Below are 25485 nucleotides of genomic sequence, written 5' to 3' on the forward strand. Positions count from 1 at the left end.
GAGGGTGGCGGAGGGGGGCTGGTGACCTTATGGACACCTCACACTTTCCCAGGACCTAACCCTGGAATGTGAGGTTTCCCAGGACCAAGCAGGAGTCAGGGGATGAAGCGGGGGCTGAGAAGAGGGGCCCAGAACCCGGACATCCTGTCTAGATGACCAGAGATGATCTCTAAAACCCCATAAAAGCTGGAGCCATGGAGGCGGCTGACCACCATCCCCTAAGAGCTGCGGTCTGGAGTCAGGAGCCGGTGAGATCGATATCATTCGGGAGGCTTTCAGCTACAAGTCCTCTCTGCTGCCAAGTCTCCCCAGAGGCCTGAGGAAATGTGTGGAGGAGGCACGAGGCACAAGAAAAGGCAGGGAAAGTGCATATTCCTGAAGGGCCAACAGCCTAGTAGCAGACCAAGGGACATGTTCCACGCCACACACAAGTCTCAGTCCTCACACTTCCGGGGAAGGTGCTAGCCCATTTTACAGATGAGGAAACTGGGGCCCGGAGGAGGAAAAAAACCTGTTTGAGATCCCAGCAAAGCCAGAACCAAACCCAGCCGAGCGTGGCTCTGAGGCCAGCAGGCACCGAGGCAGGAAACCTCGGCGGTTCTCGGTGGCCGCAGGGTCCTGCCACACCTGCACTACCGGCTCCGGCCGGAAGAGGGGGCGCTCCCAGGAAGAGGGGGCGCTCCCAGGCTAAGCCTGCAGCCTGGCCGGGGATGGAGACTGGGAGGGGGCCCCCTCGCCCTCGCAGGAACCCGGACCTCAGCCCTCCCAAAGCATCCTTTCCCTTAGCGACAGCCCTCTCTCCCATTACCTCCCTGCGGCCCTCACCTATGGCACTGCGACGCCCAGCAAGGGCTGACCATCTCCTCCAAGAGAGGCCATCGCACACTGGACAGCCAGCACCCCATCCTCCTCACGCCGTCTCTTCTCCAAGCCAAGCTCTTCTCTACCCTCCCCCCGCCCCGCCCCGCTGCAGCTCGCTCAGGTGCCATGTGTGGTGCGTATCCGCCCCTCCGGTGTGTCTGACCCACAGAACTCATCCGGGGTGCTCTCTCCCCTCTCTGATTGTGCCGGCTCTGCTAATTAACGCAGCAAGGGGTGGGCTCACGGTGGGAGCGGCCCTAGCCCATCGCTGACCTGGTACCCCTGGGCCTGAACGCTCACTAAAGAGTTGGAAAGAAGGAAGGAATAGAGATGCCTACTGTGGAGACTCAGCACAGCCCAAGGGGCCAAGTCTATCAAGTGTGTGTGTGTGTGTGTGTGTGTGTTCCTACGCTTACTGTCGGTGTTTTTAGAAGCAGTGTATCCTTTCCACATTTTGAAATGCTTAGAAACTGTTGAGACTAATAGTCATTTTCACCAATTAATGAGGGAAAAAGGCCGACTTTGATCTGGGCTTGCCCAGTGGCTAAGTGGCAAAGAATCTGTCTACAGTGCAGGAGCCATGGGAGACACAGGTTGGATCCCTGGGTTGGGAGGATCCCCTGGAGGAGGGCGTGACAACCCACTCCAGTATTCTTGCCTGAAGAATCCCATTGACAGAGGAACCGGGCAGGGTACCAGCGAGGAGGAACTCCAGGGCTCCTGGAGTTCGATTCTCAAGGCCCTTCCCTCCCCATCATTGTCTGTCTATGGGCCCTAGAGGGCACATTCCCTCCAGAGACTGGCCCTTAGGAGGGTTGGAAACAGCCCAGCCTGGGTGCAGGGGAGGGATGCTTGGATGGCATTCTGCCCCAAGGAGAAGGGATGTGGGGAAGGGCTGACTGTGGGAAGCCCACATCCATCCAGGGGGGGAACTCTCCCCACTCTGCTCTCCCCCCACCACCCATCTCCAGTGCACACACCCCTGCTGTGGAAGAGCCCACCTAAGGAGTGCTGCCTGTAGAATTCCTGGGGAGAGATGGAGGACCCCAGCGCCCCTGCTGGACCTCAGACCAATTGACTCACCCTCTGGGGGGGGGGACCCAGGCTTTGCTCCTTTTCAGCCCAGTCTGACACTAAGTGCGAAACTCCTCACCTTCAGTCCCCAGCCCCACTCCCTGCCCCTCCTGCCCTCCCCTCAGCTGATATTCCTGGCCCTTCCTGGGTCATACTCTGCTCACTCCCTGCACCATCTGCTGCAACAGGAGTTCCTGCTCACCAGGGCTGGGCCTCACCCCAAAGAGGGCCCCATCTCTGCAGGGACTCCAGAATCCCATCAGCAGAGTAGGCCCAGGGTGAGGCCTAGGGTGATTCAGCCCTGTGGAGACCCAACAGGAGCACTGCAGTCCTGACGTTTCAGGAGGCGCCGAGGCAAGGCCTGGGCTCTGTGTCTCAGGCCCTGGGGTCGTTCCCAGCTGATACCAGCTGACTGATCACACAGTCCCAGCTGTGTGGTGCTTGGACTTCAGTGGCCGTGCAGGCTTCCTGGGGGTCTTCTTAACATGAAGATTCTGGTCTGCAGGTCTGAGGTGGGACTAAGAGCTCCCACCCTTCTAATAAGCTCCTGGCCGATGCTTAGGCTGACAGAGCATGGGCTACACTTTTTACAAGAAATGAGATTTTTAGAATTCTGCTCCATGTTGCACGGCAGCCTGGATGGGAGGGGGGTTTGGGGGAGAAGGGATACATGTATGTGCATGGCTGAGTCCCTTGGCTGTTCACTTGAAACTATCACAACATTGTGAATCAGCTATCCCGATACAAAATTAAAAGTTCCCCAAAAAATTAAAAATTAAAAAAAAAGGCGAGAAAGTCCTTTAGGTTTTCCATGTACTAAGGTGGGTCATGAGCAGCCACCTCCCCACCCCTCGCTCAGCTGCAGCCCTTTGCCGTCCTCAGGGCACCAGGAGCACAGCTGGCCCCACCCTACTTCACCGTTCAGTTCCCTCCGAGCCAGGCTAGCTCAGCCAGGCGCACAAGCCTGGTTCTCGTCCCCTGTACCAGGCCCAGCCTCAGGCACCCACATGGATCCACAGCTGGGTAGCATCAGGGGGTGCCCTCCATCACACACCAGGAGCCCTGGGCCACTCCCCGGGGAGCCTGCGCAACTGCCCTGCCCTTGACCTCCTCCTGCCTGAGCAATGCCATCAGTCTGCTCTCCTGCCTGCCCATTGCTCATCAGTCCATCTTTTCCGTCTTTTCCTTCTGATGAGAACCCTGAGCAGAGGAAGAGGTGTGAGCCAGGAAGTCAGCTCCCTGGGTTCTTAACCTGGCTCTGCCACTTGGCAACGTTATGGTTTCGTGCATTCTCTGAACCCCCGTGAACCTGTTTGTTTCTCTGTAAAGTGAAGACAAGGACACAGCCCTTATCTCACTGGGTGCGTGCCCGTGAGAAAATACACACAGTGCTCAGCACTTCACAGGTGTGCTGAATGCTGGCCGTGCCGAGTGGTGACAAGCATCAGCTTTGCCCAGTTAGAAGCTACGTGACCTCTCGCAGCCTCAGTTTCCTTGTTTGGCGCGCGAGTGTGACAACTCCTGCCACGTGGGTCCTTTGGGAAGATGAGACAGGACGAAGCCTAGCGCACGGCAGGGGTGCAGTGCATGCTAATCCTGTCACGGGTGGGGTATCGTGTGCCCACATGTCCTCGTCCCTGAGAGCAGCAGTTCTCGAAATCTAGTCTGGGACCTCAGGGATCCCCTGAGACCCTTTCAGAGGTATTGTAAAGTCAAAGCTATCAAAGGTAATTTCTTAATAATACTAAGTTGTTACTTGTCTTTTTCACTCTCCTTTTCCCACGAGTGTATGGTGGAGTTTTCCAGGGGAGCGAACATGTAATATCACAACACAGGGAGTACGGGAGTAGATAGGAGAGTCCAGCTGGCTTCTGCTAAGCCAGGCATGAAAGAGGCTTTTCAGAAATGCTAAAGTGTCTTCCTTCTCACTCAGTCCTTTTAGTTTCAGAGAATATCATTTTTCATAAAAATGTTGTTTATGTGAACATGTGGTCAGTTTAATATTGCTGTGGAAGTGAATAAACATTTTTAAATGTTTTCATAATATGGCAACTATAGAAAGAGATAACCCATGTGAACAAAAGTTCTTTGAGGTCCTGTGATTTTTTTTAAAAATTGTTTGTTCATTTATTTATGGCCACACTGGGTCTTCACTGCTGCACACGGGCTTTCTCTAGTTGCAAAGCGGGAGCTACTCTTTAGCTGCAGTGAGTGAGATTCTCATTGCAGCGGCTTCTCCTGTGGCAGAACACAGGCTCTAAGGCACATGGGCTCAGTAGTTGGGGCGTATGGGCTTAGTTACCCCACAGCATGTGGAATCTTCCTGGACCAGGAACCGAACCTGTGTCTCCTGCATTGGCAGGTGGATTCTTGACCAGTGAGCCACCAGGGAAGTCCTCCTCAGTAATTTTTTTAAATGTAAAGGAGTCCTTAGACCAAAGCGTTTGAGAAGGCTGCCATGTGTCATGGTCCTCACTGTGCTGGCCACATGGGGGTCTCAGCATACACTCGCCCAAATCAGCTCATCCAAGCTCAAATCAACTCAACAAGGACCTGAGGTTGATGTCCTGTATGAGTCTCTGAGATCTCCCAAGGAACGCTGCACTGTGCTAGCATGCCGTGCTGCAAACCTTCTGAATTGCAGAGAATTTACCCAGGACCACAAGGCTGGGTGTCCCAGTGAGACACACACCTGCTATCTAATTGGCAGCCAGAGCTTTTCCTAGCAGCCTCTGTTCCTGCATCCTCTGATCAACCTCACCCCTTCAGGGACCAGCACTGCCCCGTTCCCAGCCCCAATGGTTCAGAAGGCGCCACAGACAGTCACGTGACCCAGACCCAGCCGGAGCAGTTGGTTCAGAACCCAGTGACCCAGAACTACGTGACCCAATCAGGGTCTATCAGAGCCCATGAGCATTTGTCCCAAGTTGTCGTTGAAACACCAGGAGAAAAGGGCTCTCTTTTCACTGGCAGGATGAAAGCCTGGGGCCTCAAGGGGCCATATTCTAGAGCATCTGATGGTACCACCCCTGAGACAGAGGTTGCCTGAGAATTAAGCCAAATTTGGAAACAAATTCCTGCTCCTACCATTTGAGCACCTGGATTCAGCTGTGCTTGGACTTCTTGGTCATGTGTGCCGGCTAACACCTTTTTTCCCTTAAATCAGTTTGAGTTGAGTTTCTCTTCTAGCTGAGAGTCTGAAAAACTCATTGTAATCAGACCCAAGACCTGGCTGGTGGGGAAGTTTTGGGAGAACTTGGGGTGAGTCGTCCCCCAGCAGCATCCCTGAAGCCCACCACAGGCCCGGAGCCTGAGTGGGACACTCTTTTGCCCACTGGAAGCGCAACAGAGCCCCTTTCCCAACAACAGAGCTAGTTAACAACACAGAGATTTTTCTTTCACTTTATCATTTATAAAGCCATACAATGGATCGCAAAGAGAGCAGCTGTACAGGAGTGAAACAGCTTCAGTGTACAATACATTCATATCCAGGATAAGTAGCGTACATCAGGGTTTATACAAGGTGACAGAGGTTACAGGCACAAAGATACAAAATAGAAAGTATATTTCCATCTATATAAATACACAGCCAGGGGAATGGGAGGATGCTGGGTTTTTCCCGCAGAGGGTCTGGGAGGCAGGGGCAGGAGTGGGGGTAAGGATTTCCTTACATCTGTTTTGAATGGCATGTCAGAGAGGAGAGAGGTGGGGAACCAGCATGCCCGCACACACATGCTCTCTCTCACACAGACACGAACCACATGTGGGCACACAGGAGAGTCTCCGGCTGCTGAACACTGATTAGAAACAAAAGTGGGCGGTCCTTCTACAATTAACCTTGCCGCTGGGAAGCGCCCAGGTGTGGGAAGTAAACAGAGGCCCCCCAAAATTTCGGCCATCTGAGGACAGAGGAGCACCGCTGTGTGGCTGATCCCCTTCGCCACTGACACTGAGATTCCCCCTGTCGGGGGACCCTGCAAGCCTTGCCTCCGGATTCCTCTCGCCACTGGGTGGTAGTGAACTTGACATCCCATTGCCCACCACCTCCAACCCAACTCCTAAGTTCCCTAAAGAGACAAGCAAAATACGCGCACACACACACACCCACACTTGCACACGCGCGCACACACTTTCTGTGTTACCACTGGCCAGGGCACTCCAGTCTCAGGATGCCAGGGCCTGGACCCGGGTGAAGAGTGGCCCCAGGATGCTGCCCACCCCAGCCTCTCCCAGGACCCCAAGGGTGGGGAGATGCAGAGGCAGCAGGATGCCCTTAGAAAAGACATTGGCCTCCTTGATTCCCCCAGACTCTGAAGCTGGAAAAGACCAAAGCAGGGGAGAGGGCCCTGGAAGCAGAGCTGGTGGCAATGCAGGAAGGGGGAGCAGAGACAGCGGTCTAGGTACAGACTTGTCCACAGACCCCTGGGTGGTGTGGGGGGGTCTGCCCAACCTCTGCTCGGCCCATCTGAGTGGGCAGAAGAATGCCCAGCTCATCTCCCTCCTGGGACCCCCTTTCAGAGAATCACATCTGTTCCACCAGCTCTCCCGTATAGTCACGCAACCACGGGGCCCCCACCCCTATCCTGTCCATCTCTGACACACCCAGGGATCCCTCTAAACCCTGCCAGGGGAGAAGGAATCCTGGCAGTCCACAAGCATCTGGAACTACTGTGGGGTCAAAGGGCCTTTCCCAAATCTAGGACACAAAGTCTTCGTCCCTGAAACACCTGGCTGAAGGAGGGGCAGCCAGAACACCACAATCGCAGGTCAGGGGCATCGCTCACCCCTGGGGCTCCATCCAGCAGCTTCCTTCCTCCCCACTTCCCCTCCGAGGTCACCTCTCCCCTGTTCCCATGCCCAGTCCTCCCCTCTGGCTCCATCTGGGAAGGGCCGCCTGAACCTGGCTGGGCCTCTGTCCCTGCTGAACGGGAGGGCTGTCACTTCCCTGCCCCACCCCCTCCCCCACCAGATACCATACAGGGCAGCTACGGCGAGGCCCCGACTGCCTCAGAGGCCTGGCTGCACAGCAAGATGCAGGCTGGGCCTGGGGCTGCAGCCCCAGCCTGCCTGGGGTCTCTGTCCCTGCCTCCCATGCTGACTAGGGCCTCCTGCCTACGCCTCCCAGCCCCTTTCCCATCCCCCACTCCCCAGCCCACTTTCAAGACCAGAAGGGGCACTCTCCTGGCTGACGAACAGATTCAACAATAAACAACAGCAAGGAAGACTGAGAGGGAGGAGTGGGGAGAAAAAAGGATAAACATTTACACAATAATAACAATAATCATTAAAAGTGCTTTCTTTTAAAGGAAATCTTTGGCAAGAACATACTGCAATGCTATGGTGTGTGTGTGTGTGTGTGTGTGCGTGCATGTTGTGTGCACATGTGCAGGGTGCACGGGCCTAACCTGTGAGACACAGAGGGTTACGGTGTCTTCCCAAGCGCTGTCTGACCCACAGATGAAGCTGCGGTGGAGACTGGGGTAATCCTTCCCCATCGTTCTTCTGGACAGCACACATGCTAGGAAACTGGCTCCTTCCAGAAGCCTGTGGGGCAGGGGGTGGATCGGCTTTCCAGCATCTCCTGGGGCCTTCCCAGAGTCGCACACGGTTCAGGCCTGAGTGGGGTGGGGTCTGGCTGGTCGTGCCTGGTGGTGGGCTGCTGGTGGGCGGTGGAAAAGCACGTGTGAGGGGTCTGATGCTCCGCCCGGCCATCCAGACCAGGAGGAAAGAGTTCCCGGGCAGTCCAGTGGGAGATTTACAAAGGAAGTAGGTGGGAATATCTTCTTCTGTCTGGGAAAAGAGTTGGGGTTAGGTAGGGAATGAAAGGGGAAATCGGGGTGTCTGGCTTGAAGGCCTCAGGAGGAGGAGCCCCTGGGATGAAACTCGGTCACCAAGAACAAGGTTTCCATCTTTGGAAAGTGGGGGGGGGGCTGCTCCCCACCATCTTCAGACACTCTCCTTTCCAACTCCCTGAAACAGAACGTCCACACAGATACAGCTTCTTGGAAAAGAAAAACTACAAGATGCACACGTCACCCACGCCCACCACGCACACCCGTGTCCCTGCAGGCTCACGCACCTGCCCTTGCAGGGCCCGCAAGGAGGCGAGCAGCGCCCCCCGCATCTCTGGGGTCTGATAGCCGGGCCTGGGCTTGCCAAAAATGAGAAGGGATGAAGGGGGTGAAACGCGTGCACCCCCTCTCCGCTGAGCCTCCATCAGAGTCTAGGGAAGGCCAAGGCCTGGTCAAGGAGACCCCCGATTGCTCCAAGGATGAAGGCCCTGACCTTTCAGGCTTTGCTTAGAGTACAGAGAGGGACGGGGATCAGATTATGCTGGGGAGGTAACAAAGCAGTATGGGAAAATAATAAATACTTCTTGTCAATTTGCCTATTCTTTTTTTTTTAACCTTTTCTTATATTTTATTAGCTTACAGATTCTGTCACTATGTCTCACATATATATTATATATATTTATATATCAGTACAGTGCCTCTCTCTAGGGAACCCAGAGGCTTAAGAAGCTACTCAAGGATGAAGTCCTGGTGGATTTTTCCATCCGGCTTAGAGAGCTTGGGTGGTGGTCAGGGGGTCCCCAGTTGCCCAGCTGGACTCTCGGCCCTTTGACCTAAATGTGTGCCTTCTGCCCTCTGGTCCACGGCAGCCGGGCTTTGGGGGAGAAACAAGGGAGAAGGGTCAGGAGCAAGGCTTTGGTATCAGAGCAGGCCATGTGGTATGCAGCGAGCAGCCCCCAGAGCTCTGGCCAGCTCCCCTGGACAGCCCAGCAAAATCAGACCCCTAAACCCTTACAGAGGGGGCACAGGAACTACAGGGGTCTTCCCTGGGTCTCGCCAAGCAGGGCTTCTAGAAGCAGGTCCCGGGATGAGCCCCAACATGGGGACCCCGCAGGACAGGGCAGGGCAGGTCAGGAAGGCTCGCTCCCCAGCACCCTAACGGCATCCTGAACACGGGGCACATCTGAGAATGGCTGATCTGGGGCACGAAAGAGAAGAAGAGGCTGAGGACTGGGAGCGATGGGAGCCCCCTGCCTGCCCCGAGGCTGGGCCACATGCCTCGGGAAAGGCTCCCCGAGCTGGGCAGCCACCCTTCCTGAGGGGTCTTTTCCCCAAAGCCCTGGACACATCTGTCCTCATCTTCTCAAACCAACGCCCCAGCCTCCAGGTGCCGGCAGGTCAGGAGGAATGCTGCAGCGTGGCCAGCCCCACTCCGTGGGGGTCTCTGCTGAGGAGAAGGGGCTGGCGGCCCCAAAGGCTGTTAGAGCAGGTCCAGGGACCAGGAAAGTCCATGATCTACAATGCTGGGTGCCCCTGGGAAAGGGGACTTATGCCCCCTCCTTGCTGCCCTGTCAACCCACCCCTACTCTTTCTTTCTTTGGACGCTGTGCACATGTGTGTGCAAACACAGGGGACATGTATACCTGTTTATAATTCTAGCTGAGAGGCAAACAGAAATCAGTGAGTGAGGATGTGGGTGTGGCCATATATACACCCCATAAACACACCCACAAACTGTACATCGGAGGCAGAGCAAAGAGACCTTAGGTGCCTGGAGTCTGACATACTTTCAGAAGCAAAAGTTCTGCCGCTGGACGTCCCATGCGGGCTCTTTTTGGTTTGGTGATCTACCCCAGAGGTGGCCAGAGAAAGATTCTCCACGGGATTTCTCCTTGTAAAGCAGTTGGGTTAGGGAGGAAGAGCTTTTCCATTTTCATTCAAAATGTGGGTCTCCAAGGAGATCAGTCCTGTCTCCCCCAAGGAGCTCCATCAGAGGGTGGAGGGGGACTTTGGTGGACCTGGTGAGTTTTGGAGGCTCTGGGGGTTTCGCAGTATCCATCTCCCCAGGGGAATCTGAGTTATTCTCCTCCATCTCTTTCTTTCTTCCTCTCTCTCTCCCCCTCCCCGCTCAATTCACTTCCCTCTCCCCACATGACACTTTCTTCTCTCCTTCTCCAAAATGGCCCAAAGTCCTCCTTCTGGATTCAAGGATGGTCAGGATTTATGGGTCCCCTCCCCACATGCCCCATCCCCACTGCCCTGGCCCTGGGCAAGGGGTGGCGGGGGCTCATCTCTTCTGGCCGGCACTCAGCATGACCTTGGAGACAAAGCTGACGATGGCGGAGGCCGGCTGGTTGGGGTCAAGCTCAGCAAAGAGGTGGCAGGCATTGTCCGTGGCGCTGCCCTGTTTCCGGGCCACAAAACCGAAGAGCCTGCAGGGGCAGGAGACAGGTAACAGGTGTGAGTGGGGAGCGAGAGGAGCCCCAGGCCTTGGAGAGGCACCCCGGGGAGCAGGCTCCTCCCTGCTCCCTTCCCCGTCTTTCCCCACCTCCCCAAGCACTGGGCACTGAGGGTGATGCACATAAGAAACCCTCTCTTCCCTTCACCAGCAAGGGAACCAGCACTGGAGATGGCATGTCACTTGTTCAGGGTCAGCAGAAATTCCCTGGCAGGGGGTAGGCGAGGAGAAGGAGGAGGCACTGGAGGCAAACGAGCAACAAGACCAGACAGCAAGAGGTGGGGATGATGCCAAAAATAAAACGGAACATTCCTAAACCGGCTTCTCTCGGCCCGTCCCTGCCACACCCCTGGCCGACTGTTCTTACACACAACACATAAACAAAACGCCATCTGCCTGTCAGAGAGCTCGTCCTCAGACACCACAGAGGGTCAGGGAGACCAAAGGACGAGAGGCCACTGTCCCCCACCACATACACACACACGTACACACACACACATTTCTCCTGTGCTCCAGAGAATGGGAAGGGGGCGGGACCCCACACCTGTTCCCCAACCCCGACTCCCCACACTAGGACTGGAGTGACCGAGCATTCTCTCTTTGCAAAACAGAGTTAAAAATACGAGCGCAGAGAACAGAATGTGAGCTCAAGTCCCCTCCCAGTAGGCACGTTGCTAATTAGAGCTGGATGGGGAAATCAGGACAGCTGGGGATTCCAATGGAAACCCCTCGCCCAGGACTGGACACAGCAGCTAAAATTAGCCAGGCTGGGTCTGGTTTGCCATCCCGTGCACACATGCGTGTGTAACACACACATACACACACAAGGGGCTTCCCACAGCTTTGCTCTTCCCAAATGTGTTTCAGGGGCTGAATCAACCCAATCAGCTCAGAGGCCTGGGGTGATCATCTGCACAGGAGGCGGGGAAGGTTGGGCCTGTGGACCACATCCAGAGCCCCTTCCCAGCCTTGCAGGGGTGAGGGGGTGGGGGCGCTCCTCGGTGCAGTGGAGGGAGACGAGGGCAGAGGGCTCCGAGCTGCCCGCGTGACAGCGAGCCAACCCCAGCTCGCTTCTGCCAAGATGAAAACCGGTCAACCTCTCAGGCCTGAACACTGCCCACCTGCCCTCCCTGGTGTTTATTTCAGCTCCATAGGTCCCTGGGCCAACTCAACTGTATCCCAAGCTCTTTCTCTGCTTGGAGGAGTGGATGCAGGCAAGAAACCTCAGCCCCAAAGGCAGAGAGGGGCATGACAAGCACCCGAGAGGAAGCACCTCCTTAAATGTGGGGCCCGGGGCATCTCTCTGGCCTCACCCTGGTCCAGCCCTGAGCTCTCCTGGGCCTCAGCAAGGGTGAGTCATAAGGAAGCCCCACACAAAACCTGCTTTTAAATAAAGAATTTCCAGACCTGGGACCAACCTGCTTCAGCCCCTGACCCATCTCCCACTCGCAGGGCCCAGCAGTGAGTAAGGATAAGACCCTTCAAACAGAGAGCTCTGGCCTCCTTACTGGCAGAAGGGACTCAAAGACCCTAATAACTCTGTGAGTCTCAGAGGTGGCTGAGACAGAAAGGAGGCAAGCTTCGAGAGGAACTGGACATCAGGGCCTCCTTGCAGCTGTATGTGACCATGGGCCAGGAGAGGTCTCCTCCATCCCTCACGGCCCCTCTGGACACCCCCAGAGGGAGATTCATCATGCCAATGCTGGTCAGTTCTACTCAGTTGGACCATGGCGACCTCACTGGGCCTCCTCCTCACTCTCCATCTCTCTGCCTCCATCTTTTCATTTCTTTCTTTATGCAGTAGACACAGTCCTGCCCTCAGGAGCTTGCAGTCTGGTGGCTTCCCTTTCCCATCCCCATGAAAGCAGCTCTCTCCTACCCGCTGCACCCATTTCTACCCATCTTATAAGACCTGTTTTTAAATACAGGTTCTTTCCCCAGGTGGCGCTGGTGGTAAAATAACCCATCTGCCAATACAGGAGGCAGGAGATGTAAGAAACATGGGTTCAGTCCCTGGGTTGGGAAGATCCCCTTGGAGGCAGGCACGGCAACCCACTCCAGTATTCTTGCTGGAGAATCCCATGGAGAGAGGAAGCTGGCAGGGTACAGTCCATAGGGTCTCAGAGAATCTGACACAATCAAGCTACTAACACTTTTCCCCAAATCTCTCCCTGCCTGGAAGCACTCTGCCTCATGATACCACAGATGTGAGCCGTCCCCTCCTGACATGCCTCGTTCAGCAGTGGTTGTAATTTTCTTTTTTTTTAACAGTGAAAGTTTCCTTTCTCTAAAGCCAATCTTATATGAAGTCTGGATATGTAAAGGTGACAACAGTATTTATGGCTATAAATGTAACAACTCAACAGCCTAACATGGACCTATGATAAAATCAATCAGAAAAAACGGGGCTATCTGGATATGCCTGACAAAGTGCAAGGTGGAATTACAGACCTCAGTGAGCCTTACGTCAGCTTTAGTAGCCAGCTTATTCCCATGCTTTGTTTTGTTTTACTGAGAAAAACTCTGATTCATGCTGATAAATAACCGTAAATCACAGCAGGGTTTTTCCTCCCTTCAAGCAGCCCAGTTACACCCAAGGAACCTCGAGCTCCTTGGAACACAGTATGAAAATCGCCGCAGCACCTTAGCCTGTTTATACACTTCTCTCATCTACTGTGCCAACATCAGGCACCCAAGGGCAGAGCCAGCCTCCTGGTTGGTCTGAATTTTCCAAGGGCTGAGTTCCCTGGAAACACTTACAAATGCTGAAATGGATGGGAAATTAACCAAAGGGCCACAAGGCCATCCCTGGAATTCTGGAAGGAATTCAGACCTCCCGGACTCGTGCGGTCCGATGAGGAGGCCTAGTCCCCCAGGAAAGCAGGAATGGGAGTCAAGGAAGCCAGGATTGTGTTAGAAAAGATTGTTTAAACAACCCCTGCCCCACTGCCATCACCTCCCAATAAAACTCTGGGTTTTCGATTCCCTTCCTCAGCCCCTGCTGGTCTGGTTCTGGGAGCAGGACGGGGACAAGGCGGGAGGCTGGGCCTTCAGCCCCAGGCAGGAGGTCACAGACCTGGCTGCCTGGGCCAACTTTTCTCCAGAGCCACCTTTTGCTTGCCCCCTGGTCCTGGAGTTTAACCTGCTCCCACACCCACCTCCCCCTGAGCCAGGGAGCATAACAACCTGCCAGCCAGGTGGGGGAGAAGGACACTTACTTAGCAGGGGCACCTCCCTCCGTCTTCGTCCACCTAGGGAGAGAATGAGGACACAGCGTAAACCACCACTTCCCCTCAGAGCCCAGCCCCAGCGCCCAGACCCCTGGGGAAGACAGAGCCCCGGTGCCTGGGACCAGGGTCCCTAAAGACAACACAGAGGGAGGGTGTTCACAGTGGAGCGATGGAGCGAGCACTGTGGCCTGCTTCCCAGGGAGCTGTCCCCAGCATGCAGAGGGAAGCGGCTCCAAGTCAGAGAGGTGGAAGCAGGCATTTGAGTCCCCAGGAGGGGCTTCAAATTTGTGGGGGAAAATGCTAAAAGATGCCAACACAGCCACGCCACTCACGGTCCCATAGACATGGGCAGATCTCCAAATTGAGCCAAGAATGCACACCCTTACACTTGCAGCACACACGAGTGCATACACACACATGTGCACACACTCACACATGTACACACACACACATGGATGCACACACACAGACTTCCAGGGTTGGAGAGATGTCTGGGAGGGCAGGTGTCCACAGAGACTTACTTCCTTTCCTGTGGATCCAGGTCACAGAAGGTCACGGTGTTGAGGGGGTAGTGTCGCCTGAAGAAGAGCCTGTGGCACACGCATCAGATAAACAGTAAGCGCTGAAGTGCCTGCTCTTCCCCGCCCCCCACTGCAGGCCAGGCCACCACCTGTGGCTGTCACAGGTCGACACAACCTCTCCCTGATGAGCACGATGGCCTGGGCTACTCCCCTTGGGGACATAAAGCAATGCACAGGGACAGAGAGATGTGTCATAGAAACGTGTCTCAAATGCTAGAGACTAGGAAAAGAAGGAAGAAACTGGCCTTGAGGAATGAGAAATGGGCCCTAGAGGAGGAAGAAAAGGACCTGGGGAAAAAACATGAGAGAAAGGGTCTCTGCTCCAGAAAGCAGAGACTTTTACCAGTTGTATTTATAGCTATATGGTCAATGCAGGCATGTTTATAGAAGGAAGGAAGAATGAATGAATGAATGGATAAACAGATGGATAGATAGATGGGGGAGACGAATGAAGGGAAAAAATGGGTGGGGAAGATGGATGGAGGATGAATGGATGCAGGAATGGAAAGATCAATTAGTGAGTGGGTGAGCAAGCGGATGGATGGGTGGGCAGGTAGATGGATGGGTGAATGAGTGGATGGATAAGTGGTTAGATGGGCAGAAGGGATGAATCAGCTGGTGAGCAGGTTGATACATGTATGGACAGACGGGTCACAAGGCGGTGGGGTTGCCCAACATAGAAGCAAGTAGAAGAGTCTTACTTTCTCTGGTTGTCAGTCAGTGTAATTCCCTGGGCAGAAACTTTGAAGTGAACGATGGTGGCAGCTGGTGTGGGGTCAGCAGCCAGGGTCTCAGAAATGGCTTTGGAGATGGCCTGTGGCCCAGTGAGTGACTCCATGTCCACAGAGTTGACGAAGAGCACGTTGCAGGCTGGGGAAAAAACCCACCCAAGGAGGAGTCACGGGGGCCAAAGTGGGTGGGGGCCATCCCCAGGTCCTCTTTTCAGGGAGAAGGCAGCAGATGAATTTCAGACCAGCCTTGGACCAAGGCATCACACACAAAAATGTGGACTGCCTGGTGACCTCTGGGTCTAGGAGAGACATCCAGCCTGCACCTGCAGGAGGGTCCAGGGCCAGGGGGAGCAAAGGTCTGGGCAGGGATCCCATCTGGGGTGCCCACTCACCTGCCCCTTGCTTCAGCAGGTCACTGGTTGAGTTGGCAGGGCCCGAGCTATCTTTCGATTCATCTGTGGGGTCTGAGACAAAAATTTAATTCAGCTGGTAATTAAAACCCCAGAGCTGGAAAGAAGCACAGGGTTGGCCAGGCCTCAGGCTAGCTCTGCAAATACTTCACGCAACAGATACTGCTTCTCATAACCAGCCCTGCCAGTCGGCACATGTGTCCAGTGTGAACGTGCGGCAATTGCTCTAAGAACTCAGTACCCTGGTTGGGAGCTCTGGGGTCCCACAGAACCAGGGTCAGGCAATTATCAGCTATCTACAAAACAGAGGTGAAGATGAGAATACCCACTCACTGGGTTTTTCAGATGCTCCATCAACGGTGTTAGTCCCTAATTAACAAAAAGCAAGCCTTCAAGTGGCCAATAATATGGTTGCTTTGCATCAACATGTCTCTGTGTAGACTAGTAAACACTCTAATTCATTAAACCATAAGGCAGCACAACTATAATTTCAACAGTAATAAGAACTGAGTACGGTGGTGCTAGTGGTAAAGAACCTGCCTGCCAACACAGGAGGCATAAGAGATGGGAGTTCAGTCCCTGGGTTGGGAAGATCCCCTGGAGGAGGGCATGACAACCCACTCCAGTATTCTTGCCTGGAGAATCCCAGGCACAGAGGAGCCTGGTGGGCTACAGTCCATAGGGCTGCAAAGAGTCCAACACAACTGAAGCAGCTTAGCAAGCACTTTATGCCAGCATTTCCTAGACTTTGGTATACAGGTTTGTTAAAACATGCATTTCTGGGCCCCACCCCAGAGTTTCTAATTAGCTGGGGCTCGAGAATATCTACATTTTTAACAAGCTCCCAGGGGTGCTGATGCTGCTTCTCTGGGGACCATATTATGAGAACCACTGGTTTACATGATATAAATAAATAGCAGTTATATAATTGTTAAGTTACTTTGGTAAATTCCTTAGAAATACAATTTAATTAGTGTCTAAATCATGTGTTTAATGGGACTATTTAAATAATATTTGAACTTTTAAGTTAATAACAGTAGTCAATTATCATTAATAATTCAATGAATTGGATTCAATACACAGAAATCGCCAAATAATATTGGAGATTTTAAGTGTGGACATAACCCCAGGAGCTCCAAGAGAGACTGAAAGCAAGTCCCAGGCACAATTCTGAATATTCCATTACTGGACAGACAGCATGGGGAGAAGACACCCCAGTTACTGGTTCCTGGAGCTCAAGTTCATGACCAGGCATATTCCTTTCCCCTCATGGGAGCCCCACGTACCTGGGGCTGCATGAAGGAAGCCTGTGTCGTTGAAGAGTTTGGGGTGTCCATCGGCCCTCCTCCGAGGATGAGGCACCTCTCTGAGAGAAACTAAAAATCTCCTTCGGCGGCCCCAGTGTCACTCAAATTCTCGCCCTGTATGTCTGGAGGCTCTTGGGTTCCATGTTTACTTCCCACAGTCAAGAGAGCTGGCTCCTCCCATCAGCCCCACGTCCCTCCTGGCCATGCAAACCAGAAACTTCAGGGACATCTTAGGCTTCCTCTTTCCTTCCCAAGCCACACACAGTGCAGCCACCTCTTCCTCTAAGCGATCCCTCGAGTGTACGTTTCCGTCTCCACTCAGACACCTGGACGCCCCATGTTCTACTTCTGCCCTCCCCTCCCCCTTCCTCGGCCCTGCCCACTGATGCCCATCTCCTCTGCCGAACACGGTCCTCCCCCGACGGCTGTTTCCTGCTTCTAGCGCCTCCCCTGGGATGAGGCTTACTTCTGAGGACACAGGGATGAATTCTTAAAACCTCCAGAGAAGTTTCCAGAACAATCTGGCAAGTCAATTATGTATGTTTCTGGAATTAAGCTTTTAAGTGAACTTTCTCTTCTTTTTTTATTAGAAAAAATAAAGCAGAGAGTGGTTTCGAGTTTCCCCAGATTGGCAGCATGACCCGTTTCCTCCAAGCCTGGCCCACGTTCTGGAGCAGCTGGCTGGGGGCTGAGACGCAGAGGAGGCCAGCGCAAGGGTGCGCTTCGAGGGCGAGGAGTCTCAGGTTCCTACCTCGGTTTGGAATGACCAGCTTGCAGGGCAGGGCCAGCGGGATAATGGAGTGCTGGTAGACCAGGGCAGAGAGAGATCCTGCAGAGAGAGACAGCCCCGCAGAGGCTGTGTTATTGGGAGCAGGTCGCAGGCACTAGGATCAGCCCACCCACCCCACCCCACCATCCATAATCTTCCACTTCTTTACTACCTCTCCCTCATCCCACCCACAAAGCTGAAACTTCACTCTCTCTTGGTTAGCAAGATCCAAGGAGGAAGATTCTAAAGGCTCACTCTGGGCATCAGAAGGGTACCCTACAGCTTTCCTTTATTGACAGCTACACCCAGCATCCGTCCTACGTCCCTCCCGCTGCCAGGGCCCCTCTCAGGAGAGCGTAGCAGAAGTGTCAGAGGATGGCGGGATCAAACCCACACTCAGGAACTTACAAGAGGTGTGTCCCTGGTAAGTCTAACTCCGACGAACCTCAGTTTCCTCGTGTGTGAAATGGGACCATGACACCTACCACACAGGATGGTCAGGAGACCAGAAGTGGTATAAAGTACCTAAGGTGGCTTTCAGCTTCCCAGGTGGCACTAGTGGTAAAGAACCCGCCTGCCAATGCAGGAGACGTAAGTGACGCAGGTTCGATCCCTGGGTCGGGAAGATCCCCTGGAGGAGGGCGTGGCAGCCCACTCCAGTATTCTTGCCTGGAGAATCCCACAGAGAGAAGAGCCTGACAGGCTACAGTCCATGGGGTTGCAAAGAGTTGGACACAACTGAAGCGACTTAGCACGCATCATGGCTTTCACATGGCAGCCTTTGTTATAGTTGTTATTCCACTGATCACATTAACAGGTCCCCGTGGGGCAGGACAAAAACAGAAAGGAATTTGGCAGAGTGAAGGTACCACAGAACAGAGGAAGGAAGTCACGGTGCATTTCCCTGCTGCGTCTATGACAAGGGTGACAAGATAGAAGCTGCAGCAGGGAAGCCGGGACGGGCCTGAGACAGTGGGGACGGAGGCAGGCATGGCTCACCGAAGTTTGGCTCGTTGGGGCAGCCCTTGAGCTTGACTCCTCTGGGGCCGGTCTCTATCAGGAAGTGTCTCACGAGCTCGTGGGTCATGTCCCCTGGGACAAAGAGAAAGAAATGCAGATAGGTCACTGCTCATGGCATCCCCCCTACCACCTCCCAACACCACTTCCCAACTTCTCCAGTGAGTGAGGCTGTGATGGAGAAAGGTTCACAGCAATAATATGGCCAGAGCCCTGGGATGGAGAGATCACCACTGCTAGCCCGCCTCTCAAGGAAACTCAGTCACAGGGTTCCAGTCATCTTGCTCCCCTGTTCTCTGACCCCAGTCATCACCAAGCTCAAGAACCATCTTTCTGAAGAGTCCGACTAGCAGGGACCAGCTCCCATGAGAACTAGAAGACCTGCACACCCCATCCTACCCGTGCCCCCGCCCACATCCCTACTCCCAACCCTGGTCCTTCTAACCAATCAGGACCTAAAGAGACTGTAGGGACCCCCTGGTCCTGAGCCCCGCTGGACAAGCTTTACCTTTTTTATTCTGTTGCATGATGGTCGGAGGGGGCGAAGACACCTTCATGGCCAGCCCATAGGCTCCTCGGAAGGAGTGGCTGTCACGGATGATGAAAGCCCCTGGCTCCTGGTCCTTAAGGAGGGCGATGGCTAAATCAGGAGAGAAGAAGAAATGAGAAACTGATGCACTGGTTTCACCAATTCAGTGGACATGAACTGGGGCAAACTCTGGGAGATGGTAAGGGACAGGGAGGCTAGTGTGCTGCAGTCCATGGGGTCGCAAAGTGACTGAACAACAAAAACTTCACTTAAGTCTTATCAGGCCTCAAATCTCATTCTTTCTCAGGTGAGAGGAGAGTCCCTAAAGTTAAAATGCAAACACTCCTAAGGGTCCTCCTACACTAGAGTCAGCAAAATTTTTCTGTAAAGAGCCAGAAAGTCAATATTTCAGGCTTTGCAGGCCATGCAGTGTTGGCTGCAACTATTCATGGCTGCCATCACAGCACAAAAGCAGCCCAGTCAGTGAGTAATCAGATAGATGGGGCTTCCCTAATGACTCAGCAGGTAAAGAATCCGCTTGCAACACAGGAGATGCAGGTTCGATCCCTGGGTCGGGAAGATCCCATGGAGGAGGAAATGGCAACCCATTCCAGGATTCTGGCCTGGAAAATCCCGTGGACAAAGGAGCCTAGCAGGCTACAGTCCACAGGGTTGCAAAGAGTCTGACATGACTGAGTGACTGAGCATACGACGTTGCAAGAAAACTGTTTATGGAAACAAGCAGCAGCCCGGATCTGACCCGTGGCTAGAAGTCACTCTGCCCTACATCCGCACAGACTTTTCATAGGAGCTGATGCCTCTCATCTCCATCTCCACAGCCCCAACTATGTTTTTCTATAAAATGTGCAGAAATCTCCCACAGCATGCAGATGGAGGGCTAAGGTTCCATATGATCTCAGCCAGCCTTTTCATTTTGCCCTGGAAAATCAAGACTTTGCCGCTTTTAAGGAACTAGCTACAACCACAGCTCCTGCTCCCTGCCCTTGGCCTTGGGAAGGTGCCTCCTACTGTCTAACTTTGGGGCCAGTTCCTCTCTGTGACCACCACCTACTGCAGAGAGGAGTGAGTCTGCTTATATCCCTTGCCCAAGGAAGACAAGATGGGCAGCAGCCAGTGTGACCTCGGATGGACCCCAGGACCTTCAGTATCGCCCAACACTCACCCTGTTCTCTGGAGATCTCAGGCTTGTACCAATACTTGGAAGTGTCTTGGACAAACTTCACTTTAGCCCGCGTCTCAGGACTGTTGTCTAAAGAAGGAGAGGACAGGAGGTGTTATGAGTCTCCATCTCTGTCCCCCCAAAAAGATATGTTAGAATCCTAACCCCCAGGACCTGTGAATGGAACTTTATTTGGAAATAGTCTTTGCAGATGTAACCAAGTTAAGATGCAGTCATGCCAGATTAGAGTGGACCCCAATCCAATATGACTTATGTCGTAATAAAAAAAAAGAGGAAGGGAGACGAAGGGGAGAGCATCATGGGAAGATGGAGGAAGAGACTGGGGAGACGTGTCTACAAGCCAACGGACCCCAAGACTGCCACCCACCATGAGGAGCAAAGAGAAAAGCCTGGAACAGAGTCTCCCTCAGGGTCTCCAGATGGAGCCAATCCTGCCAACACCTTGACTTTAGACTTCCCAGCTCAGCTACATTGACAGAATCAACTTGTGCTGTCTTAAGTCACCAAGTTTGTGGTCCTCTGTCATGGCTGACCTAGGAAACTAACACAGGAAGATGATCTGCTCAGACCTCGTCAGAGCATTGCTGGAAGGGGCCTCGAGCTGCTTTCTCATCCTCCCCCATCTCCCAACAACCACTGTGGGTCACACAGCTGTCCTCCTGCTGAAAAGCCTGAACAGTATCTTCCCCCAGCCAGTGACAGTCCTGCTCCAGCCCACCTCGCCCTTTCTCTAGAACAGTCAGACTAAATCCTTCCTGAAGCTTCTCTCCCACCTTTTAATCCCTTTCTCCATGGGCTCAATTTCTCCACTTCATCATAACAACCTTGAGGATGAGAGAAAAAAAAACACATTTCTGTCCACTTTCTCCAAGCCCCTCCTCACTCCCCATATGGAAAATCTCATTTAGAACAAAATGATCACTCCTGTCCTGCCTGGGATAAACAGAGGAAGGGTTGGCCTGGAACTAAGAAGCTGTCTACCGAGTGTCACGCACCCCACTTCTCTGGTAGACATTTCCCACACCAGACCCTTTGCAGACTACAGATGCTTTCGTGGGATGTTCTGGAGAGAAAGCATCGGATCCAACTGCTTAACTTTACAAGTGAGGAATGTGAGGTTCCTGGAAGGGGAGAGACTTGCCCAAGTCACACAGATGGTCCTTAAAAGGCTTTCATTAGATGTTTTCAGGTAAGAAGACACAATAGCCAGTTCAGGTCAGCTACATCGTATGTTCCTGGCTGGGAATGAGGACATGTGGGACTCTTACCAACCTCTTCCTTCATTTTCTGACAGCAAAGGAAACAAAACGGAGGATGGGGGAAGAGGGGAAAAAGGAATATTCCAGATCTGTAGGTTTCCTCTCCTTTCTCTAGGGAGGGGCTGAAGCAGAGGACCCTGTGCTCACAGTGCTATAAAAAGTTCAGGGCACAGACCAGAGATGAGAGCTGGGCTGCATGTCCCGTCAATTTACCTTGTTATTTACATTCTGTTAGGCTTCTGGGATCTGTCTCTGGAGGACAGCAGGGGGAAGGTCAGCTCCTTTTCCTGGCAGCTGTGCACAGAGCAGGGCCTCTGGGCTAGGCAGCTGGGCCCCACAGCTCTGCAAGCTGCCTCTCTCTGCTCCAGAGTCCCAGGCCCCAGGGCTGCTGCTGCCTGTCTAATGAGCTGTCAGAGGCGGCTGCAGCCCCATGTGCCTTCCTGTGTTGACTCCCATGGCTATTTTAAGCAAGGAAGATGGTGGGAAACAGGAAATGTCCCAACTACTAGAAGTTTTGCATCCTCCAAGAACTGGGGCTGGGAACCAGATGTCTCTGGTGGGCAGCAGGAAGCGAGGTCGTGCAGTGTCACTTGGCAGGCGCAGGGCAGGACCTGGGAGTGACACGGAGACTCTGGGCAGCTGGGCCCATCCCAGGCTGCCTGCTGCATTCTACATCTTCCTCGAATGCCCCAGAACTCTGGGGTCACTCTGGACAAAGTCAGATTGGAGATCTGGCTGAAAAGATGCAGATCAGCTGAAGCCTTGACCTTTTCATTTAGATAACAAGCCCTCTAAGTGACGGCTAAAGATGCCCAGTTCTGGTGATAAGTGAAGAATTCAGCGTGTAAACCTGCGCGGCTTCTGTTAAGCCGAGCTGGTAGAAATGAGACTCCAGTAAAAATGCTTAACCCTTGGCCTTTTCCCATATCTCATCTGGCTGCCAGATCTATTATAAGTGATGTGTGCAAAGTGGGGATCAAACGGCGGGAACAGTGCTATGGGCTGGTAAAAAGTGGGGCGGGGGGCGGGTGGTCCAGGCTTGGAAGCCATATTTTCAAGGATACACTAAATTACAGAAACTATCAAGACAAGGCAGTAAGACAGCTCCAATTGGGTTTTAAGAGCACATGTTTTAGGGTCATAAGGGTCTGGATGCTAAACCATTTATTAACTGTGGGACCCTGGACAAATGATTGAACTTCTCCAAGGCTCACTTTGCTCATGTGTAAAATGGAGGTACGAACACCCACTTTGCTAGGGGGCCATGAAAACTGACAAGATAGACCATGGCTCAGAGCCTGGCCCAGAGCGCGTGTTCAGCAAGGGGCGGTGGCTGTGAAGATGCTGATGATAATCGGAACAGCAGGGCCATCAGAGGCACCGTCACACCCACATCCCCGCCCCCACAGCTGCCACGACTACAGCACATCTGCTCTGAGCACAGCTCCAACTCCTATGACACGGCTAACACACCTGAGGACCCGAAGTCAGTGACCCACCCAAGGCTGTCTGCCAAGGAGATGTCAGAACAGAGATGGGGACAGAGCGCCTGACTGGCGGGAGTCATCTGCCAGCAAGAGAGGTGGAGGGGAAGGAGGCACACCTGGCATGGAGTACTTGGAGAAGTCGGGCAGAGTGTGGGAGAAGGAGACGGTGCTGCCCCCGCTGGGACTGGACATGCCACTGGCGACCGGAGAGGAGGACACCTTCCCGTTGACGGTGGCGTAGTTGGGGAGGCTGCCCGCTCGGTCGCCCATGGACATCCTCCGCTTCTCCGGCAAGGCCGGGGTGGGGCTCCCTTGTCGGAAAGCTGCCGAATCAGGCGACGGGGAGGTGGCGGGGCTGCTCAGGCCAGGGTAGTAGGCGGGGGACACGGGGAAGGAGGGCGTGGAAGGAGCCTGGTAGCCTGAGGCACTGCTCTGCCGGGACAGCGTGGGTCTCCGGTCCTCAGGGGTGGAATAGCCACCGTAGGGCACGTGCCGGTCCAAGCTGGGGCTGCCGGGAACCACAGATCCAGACCCTCCCAAGTGACGGCCTAGGCTGGGGCTTCCGGGGCTGGCTACTGCATTGCTATGGAGATTGGAGGCCAGGGTGCCTTGGTGGGCCCCGGGGTGCCGGCCCAGGCTGGGGCTCCCGGGAGCGGTGACCACATTGCTATGGAGGTTGGAAACCTGGTGGGCCCCAGGATGGCGACCCAGACTGGGGCTTCCCGGAGTGGTTGCTGCACTGCTCTGGGGGCTGGAGCCCGTGTTACCATGGAAACCGGTTCCCAGTGGACCCATCACCTGGCGGTGGCTCAAACTGGGGCTGCTGGGGGCAGCCAGGCTGGGGTTCACAGCCCGACGGCCAAAGCCAGGGCTCGGGGGTGTGTTGGTGCCCACTGTCCTGTGCCGTGCCTGGGGGCTCCCAGGCACTGTGTGGACACTGGCCACACTGAACTGAGACCGGGCCTGGCCTTCTGGGGAGCTGAACTGCTGCAGTGAGTAGTCGGGGCTGCTGTAGCTGCTGCCTGCAGTTGGGAGAGGAGAAGAGCTCTGGTAGTTTCTCTGAGCCAAAGGACTCGGCTGGCCCAGGCTGCCGGAGCGGAAGCCAGAATCCAGCAGAGGCTGGGTAGGTGTTCGCACGCCCTGGTCGCTGCTCTCCCCGGATGGGAAACTCCCCACTGAAGTGCTAGAGAGAGAGAGAGAGAGAGAGAGACATGGGCAGGTCAGATGTCAGCAGGCAGCATTTAATGAAGGACAGGCTTTCAGAGAAGCTTCAGCCCTCCCTTCAATCACTTTGTTGTCCAGTCATTCAGTCATATCTGACTGCTTGTGACTGCATGGACTGCGGCATGCCAGGCTTCCCTGTCCTTAGCTCCTCTCACATGAACAGAAAAGTCAAGGCTTTTGAACGTCACCCTACATTCAAGATGTCAGAAGATGAAACTGAGACTCAGAGAGGTTAAGCAATAGGCTCACAGCCACACAGCTCACAAAAGACCAGGATCTCAACTCAGCAGTGTCGGATTCCAAAGCCCTCGTACCCTCAAGCATCACACTGACTGCTCAACCACAGGTCAGAGCAAGATCTCTGCTATCAAAACTGAAGGTGGCTGTCCTGTTGCCCCTTCCAGCATCATAGAAACTGAACAATGGAGAGGGAGTTAAACCACTTGGACCCTGGTCCTCCTGGAAGCATCTTCCCCTGACTCACTTTCCCCAGGTGAGTTGACATTTACACGCTGAGAGTGTAACTGAGCATCCATTCCTGGGTAGCTCCAAAAAAAAAAAAAAACAACAACAAAGATGAAGAAGTCTCATAGCAGGAGATTTCAGCTCATTATAGGATCTGCTTTCTAGCCATTGGATCTGGCCACTAATGGAGCGGGCTGCATTACATGCCATTGAGACTCCCATCATTAGGAGCATTTAAGCAGAGGCTGACCAACCTCTTAATTTGAATGCTGTGGAGGAAATTTCCTCCACTGGGAGATTAGATTAGATGAGCTCAGAAGTCACTCTCAATTCTAAGACCGATGAAATTCAGTTCAGAGGGCACTGTACCTGGGAGAATGGCCACAAAGGTTTTCCTCTGAAATTAAGTACAAGTCCATACAGGAGTACAGGAAATGGCCTGTACGTTTGGGAAACCTGGATTCTGTTTTTTAAAGTTTTCTCAATTGATGTTTTCAAACTGTGGTGCTGGAGAAGACTCTTGAGAGTCCCTTGGACTGCAAGGAGATCAAACCAGTCAATCCTACAGGAAATCAACCCTGAATATTCATTGGAAAGACTGATGATGAAGTTGAAGCGCCAATACTTTGGCCACCTGATGCGAAGAGCCAACTCATTGGAAAAGACCCTGATGCTGGGAAAGATTGAGGGCAGGAGAAGTGGGTGACAAAGGATAAGATGGTTGGATGACATCACTGACTCCATAGACAGGAGTTTGAGCTAACTCTGGGGGATGGTGAAGGACTGGGAAGCCTGGCACGCTCCAGTCCATGGGGTCACAAAGAATCAGACATGACTTAGCAACTGAACAACAACACAGAAAATGAGGCAGGTGGGTTAGATGACTCTGATTCCTTCCAGACCCAAACTTCCTCAGTGACATGACAGCAGAGACAAAGGTTCTCAGGGACCGTGCACATTGGGTGCAGGGAGGCAGCAGGCAGGCTCGCACAAGGAGCCCTTGGGTGGGGGCTGCCAGTGGGGCAGCGGGGTGGAAGGGTCCTGACATAAGCCGATGCACCAAAGCCTGCAGCCGCAGACTAGAAGGAGT

The 25485-nt window shown here is 53.8% G+C and overlaps 1 protein-coding gene across 8 annotated transcripts in view; it reads right to left on the reverse strand.

The window, feature by feature from the left end:
* Positions 1–5323: 5323 nt before the first annotated feature.
* The window catches only part of TNS1 (tensin 1), a 219627-nt gene continuing 199465 nt past the window's right edge, over positions 5324–25485 (reverse strand). For 7 of the 8 annotated variants that reach the window (XM_044937778.2, XM_025278227.3, XM_044937779.2 and 4 more), the window contains 10 exons: positions 22823–23889; positions 19943–20029; positions 18739–18870; positions 18213–18305; positions 17196–17273; positions 15120–15191; positions 14698–14866; positions 13937–14005; positions 13404–13436; positions 5324–10159 (listed from right to left, as the gene is read on the reverse strand). In XM_044937778.2, coding sequence (XP_044793713.2) covers positions 10015–10159; positions 13404–13436; positions 13937–14005; positions 14698–14866; positions 15120–15191; positions 17196–17273; positions 18213–18305; positions 18739–18870; positions 19943–20029; positions 22823–23889 — 1945 coding nt within the window. In that variant the 3' untranslated portion in view covers positions 5324–10014. The other variant, XM_044937783.2, reaches the window with a different exon arrangement.

The sequence above is a fragment of the Bubalus bubalis genome, chromosome 2, assembly GCF_019923935.1.
Source record: "Bubalus bubalis isolate 160015118507 breed Murrah chromosome 2, NDDB_SH_1, whole genome shotgun sequence".
NCBI classification, from domain to species: domain Eukaryota; kingdom Metazoa; phylum Chordata; class Mammalia; order Artiodactyla; family Bovidae; genus Bubalus; species Bubalus bubalis.